We start from the raw sequence: 5,198 nt of genomic DNA on the forward strand, positions 1-5,198 counted from the left end.
TGCAGTCCCTGACTAGCAGAGTCAATTTTTAGGTTAATTCTTAGGTCCTACCACTACTCGACAATATCTAAGCTGTCTGTGCCATCAGGATCGCTGCCAGACTGCAGCTCTGTATGTCTCCTTTTTTGGTGTTTTCATGCAAATTCTTCTGCTAGTTGGAGTTTAGTCCACTTCTATTTCCTTCCCTTGAAGGCTCAGGGGTCCAGGATTATCTTCTGTATCTGTGTTAATTGTTTCCCCTTTTCTTTGTTGAACAGGGCTGTGCAGTGTTTCTGCCTATTCTGCCATCTTACCAGAACTCCCCAGGCTTTTCTTCTGTGGCACCACTGGGTGTTTTTGAACCACTAGCCTTTAGATTAACAGTCATGCACAAACCATTTATGCTACACAGGGACATTTGGACTATAGTAAGGGATATTTAATTCCCTCTGACCAAAGAACTTTAGATTCCCTCTGACCAAAGAACATTTGAGTAACTCAGAAATATCTAGAACCCTGACCAAGATAAACTGAAGTAAAATTCTGAAGTGTATTAAGCTCATGTTTGATTCCTTCCCCAAATACTGCTGCTTCTAATCTCAATCTTCCCAATTAAAAATCCACCATCAAAAAATCAAAGAGAACTGGCAGGGTATGGTAGAAGTGTTGGATTTAGGGTTTCAAAAATCTGGAGCTCACTTTTATCTTATGTTTGCTATGTGAATTTAGGTAAATTATGTAAACCCAATGAACTTCTGTTTCACCAAAAATAAATGGGGAATATACCAAAACTATCTCACAATGTTGTTGTATTAATGACAATTTATGCAAATAAAAGTTTTTAAATATTATGGCATAGTACCTGTGGTGTTTATGTTTGTGTGTTGACTTGGCTGGGCTTGGTTGAATGGCTGGGCAGCTGGTGGTAGTTATTCCCCATGATGAGACTGACAATAAGCTCCATGATGGAATCTACTGTGAGCAGCTGAGTAGCTACCTTAAGGATGTGGTCTGCTTCCCATATATAAGAAGCAACTGTGGGAATGGTCTCTAGCCTATGGCACACTTGAACCCTGCATGTAGCCGTGTTGTTGTTCAGCAGCTTGCCATGCTCTGCCAACCTTGGGACTTCAATAGACTTGAGTTAATGGCCTGCTGTGTGGTTTGGTAACATTGAGACTATGCCTTTTTACTTGTCAACCTTGGTCTTGTCAGCTTCAGCAGCCAGCAGCTGTCTCAGTGAAGAAAAGCTTCCAGCTTCAATGGGCCAGGAATAGGAGGTAGAGCTGAAGCCCAAAGCTAAGTGGCTTCCACCCAGCCCCTAGAGCCTTGCACTTTGACTTGGAGTTAAAGCCTCCAAACTATAATAGAATAAACTCCTGTTTCTTAAGGTCAACCCATTTGTCGTATATTCCTGTCAGAGAGGCACTAGGTAACCAGAACAGTGCCTAAGGCGTTTGACTGCTAACCAGAAGGCTGGTGGTTCAAATGCACCAGCCACTCCTCAGAAGGAAAAACTCAGCACTCTACTTCCATAGTGATATCACCTCAGAAACCCAAGGAGGGGTCGCTATGAGTCAGGATCAACTCAATGGCAGTGAGTTTGGTGTTAGATTATTGTTTTGGGAATAAAAGATTAACTCAACATGAAAATTATTGTCTTCATAATAATAATGTAAAAGGCTATTAACAAGCATACCTGCACTTCAATTTAGTTATTTGTTTCAAACTTTTTATTGTGATTTGGATGAAATTTTACAAAGCAGATAAATTTTACATTCAACAGTCCTTACGCATTTTGTTTTGTGACACTAGTTACAGTACTTGCATTGTAAGAGCTCACCTCCCACTTCCTCCCTGTGGAGACCCTTTCCCTGTGTCCCTCTTGGCTATGCATTCTGGACTGCTTACTTCTCTCCCTGTGCAACTGCTATCCTTCTGATCTCCCATGGTTAATTGTTCATCTTCCTGGTATGGGTGTTCAGCTCATAGATCTGTCTAAGTTTGGCTGAGAGTTAAGCCATGTGACTGAGTTCAATTCCAAACTGAAAGAGTGACTTGGGGCCATAGTCTCAGGGGTTTCACCAGTCTATCAGACCAGTAAACCTGGTAATTTTTTTTTTTACAATTTTGAGTTTTGTTCCACATTTTTCTCCCATTTTATACAGGATCTTCTATTTTGATCTCTTTCCAAGTGGTTGGCCTTGGTTGCTGAGCACCATCTAGTTCTTCCGGTATAGATTGAGGTTCTCACAGTCCATTAGTCATTTGGACTAACTATTTCCATGTGTCTTTGATTTTCTTCACTCTTCTTTACTCTGGATGAGGAGAGACCAATACTTGGTCTTAGATAACCACATGCAAGCTTGTAAGACCCCAGTCTTTACTCATTGAATTAAGATGTAGGACAATATTTTTGTATATCCTGTTGTGCCAACTGAGCTTGATGAGCTTCAGTTAGAAAGACTCCCCCAAAATCCACACTTCCAACTCCCAAACAAGGCTAGGAGCTAAAACCCTGAGGCTTACAAGGGCTATTTTCTATTGACCAACTGCCCTCCAAGGAACAGAGAGGCACCATGACCTGAGAGCTATTATAGAGAATTGTATTGGTTCTCATTCCCACTTCCTATCCCGACTATTTATCTTTCCATAGTACCTTCCTCAGAGCCTCCTTCACATCCTTGTTCCTTAGGCTATAAATCAGAGGATTGAGCATGGGAGTAATTACAGTATAAAAAAGGGCAACAAACTTCCCCTCACTCTGAGAATAACTTTGCATGGGTTGGAGGTATGTGTAGATGGCCGAGCCATAAAAAAGGGAAACCACCAAAAGATGGGATCCACAAGTCCCCAAAGCCTTTCTGCATCCAGCAATTGAGTTAACCTTCAGCACTGCCCAAGCAATGTGTACATAGGAGACTAGAATTAGTGCTGCAGGAACCACCAAGATGATGGCTCTGGCTACAAACATCTTCACCTCTATCCCTTGTGTGTCCTCACAAGCCAGCTTCAGGAGAACAGGCATCTCACAGAGAAAGTGGTTCAGGTGATGGAGGCCACAGAGAGGCATGGCCATCATGAGACCTGTCTGAATCAGAGAGTTCATAAAACCTCCCACCCAGGAGATGACAGTTAGTGTCCGGCAGAGATGGGGGTGCATAATGGCCGTGTAGTGGAGTGGTCGACAGACAGCAGCGTAGCGGTCAAAGGCCATCACCACCAGAAGCACACCCTCCGTGGAGCCCAGGGCGAGGGAGATAAAGAGCTGGGCCATACACCCTCCATAAGTGATGGTCCGGTCGACTCCATGAAGGTTGATCAGAAGCTGTGGCACAGTGCTGGTGGTGTAGCAGAGGTCCAAGAAGGAGAGGTGACAGAGGAAAAAGTACATGGGTGTGTGCAATTGAAGGTCAAGGCGGCAGAGAGCAATGATGGTTGTATTGCCAAAGAGAGTTAGGGAGTAGGAAATTGAAATAAGGACAAAAAAGGCAAGTTCCAGCTGAGGCCAATCTGAGAAGCCCACCAAAAAGAAGCCTCCTCCAAAACTAGCATTGAGACTTCCTGCAGTTCCTGTGGAAAATAAACATGCTTCTGGCAAGACGTTAAAGAAAATGATGCACATGTGATTGGACAGTGGAGAAAGGGTGATGTTTCTTATGCAGTGACAAAGAACTTGTGTGAATTATGTTCAAAAGTCTGGTGGAATGTAGAACGTATAAGTAAGGACCTTGGATATTGGGCTGAGGAGATTTCTAAGCAAGATCTTAAAAGAACCACATGATTTCTCTTTGCCACTTACAGTAAAATGTAAGAAAGAGATAGACTTAAAAATGAACTGTGCAAAATGAAAACAAAACTTAAAGATTTGGAAAATTCTATCCTAAAATTGTCAGCAAAGATGTGACTGCACAGTCTTTTGTTAAAGAGATTAAGCCTGTGACTGATGGATTTGAAAAGCCACCCCAGCAAACAACCATAGCAGCAAACCTATCAGCTTAGACTGCAGGAGACAGAGAAAGAACAAAAAGAAAGAACACTGTCTGCTGCTTGGAATTCAACAAACAAGTAATAAGCCAAAGGAGACAAATCAGTTGTCCTCTAAGAAAAGAAAAACACCATTCCTGGGCAGTTCAGAGATCAGCAGAATATTGGAAGGAGCATAGGAAGCAGGTCCTTCTTGGTTCCAAAGGTTGAGGCCACAGTTTCATGGATTTCAAAGGGTGGGACCACAGCCTCCTAGGTTTCGAAGTCAGATTTTGCTAACTGGGTTCCAGAGTGTGGGGTTGCCAACAAGGAGGGCCAGGGCAATGGATTCACTGCTCAAAGGTGAGAAAGTGGGACTGTCATGCCCAATGGGCAGAAGAAAAAGAGATCTGGGGTAGAAGGATAGGCACTTGGATGGACTAGGGGAATGGGGCTGCCCAAGGCCAAAAGAGCAGAGTTGCTACCCCAGTGAGCCTGGAAGGTAGAGTTGAAGGCAGAAGCAAGGACCCTCCACCCAGAATCTAGAGGTGATGGCCAATACCCAGAGTCTGCAGGACATAGTCATTACCTAGATGGTCTCAAAAACAGAGGATTATTTTCAAGCCTTGAGAGTTAATGTAAATTGATCTGCTGGGTTTAGACTTGCGGGTGCCCATTATCCCTTATTTCTGTCCAATTTCTCCCTTTTTTAATGGAAATCTCTACTTTGTGCCTGTTCCACCATTTTACTTTAGAAACAGATAACTTGTAGTCTAGATTTTACAGGTTCACAGGAGAAGTGGGTTCTTGCACAAGGATAAAATATACCTGAAGTCTCATGCATGCTTGATTTAGATAGTGCAGAAAATGAGATTTGGACTTGGAGTTGATTTAAGACTTGTGGGATGATGTGGTGGTTACTGTTCCTGTGTGATTACATGGTGTATTTTTCGTCCATGGGCTTTTAGTTTTTTGATGATTATTCAGTTGTAATTTGTGTCTAACTGAGTGGGAGACAACAACAATCCTCATAAGACACAAATACAGCCACACCTCCTGCTACTTCACTTAATGAGTGAGAGCAAATTCCTCCTTCTCCACCAATGGGCCAAGGATAAAAAACCACCAAGAAGAGCCAGAACCACCCTTGGCTGCTCTTCATAAACAGTTAACAGAGATCTAAATACAACGATGTCATGATGCCTCGGAAACAACAGACCATCACAGTCCACACAAAGAAGCAGGATAAAGTG

The 5,198-nt window shown here is 42.9% G+C and overlaps 1 protein-coding gene across 1 annotated transcript; it reads right to left on the minus strand.

Annotated features, from left to right (window-relative positions):
* Window positions 1-2,617: 2,617 nt before the first annotated feature.
* On the minus strand, window positions 2,618-3,604 carry LOC103207774 (olfactory receptor 10-like). The gene has a single exon (XM_007953442.1). The coding sequence runs from the start codon at window positions 3,602-3,604 to the stop codon at window positions 2,618-2,620; it is 987 nt and encodes a 328-aa protein (XP_007951633.1).
* Window positions 3,605-5,198: the final 1,594 nt, after the last annotated feature.

This window comes from Orycteropus afer, unplaced genomic scaffold, assembly GCF_000298275.1.
Source record: "Orycteropus afer afer isolate SDZICR_OR568_19922 unplaced genomic scaffold, OryAfe1.0 scaffold00393, whole genome shotgun sequence".
Classification (NCBI taxonomy): domain Eukaryota; kingdom Metazoa; phylum Chordata; class Mammalia; order Tubulidentata; family Orycteropodidae; genus Orycteropus; species Orycteropus afer.

What these genes read in the sequence shown, in the direction of transcription:
- LOC103207774 (XM_007953442.1), bottom strand. Translation starts at nt 3,604, where the DNA reads ATGTGCATCATTTTCTTTAACGTCTTGCCAGAAGCATGTTTATTTTCC.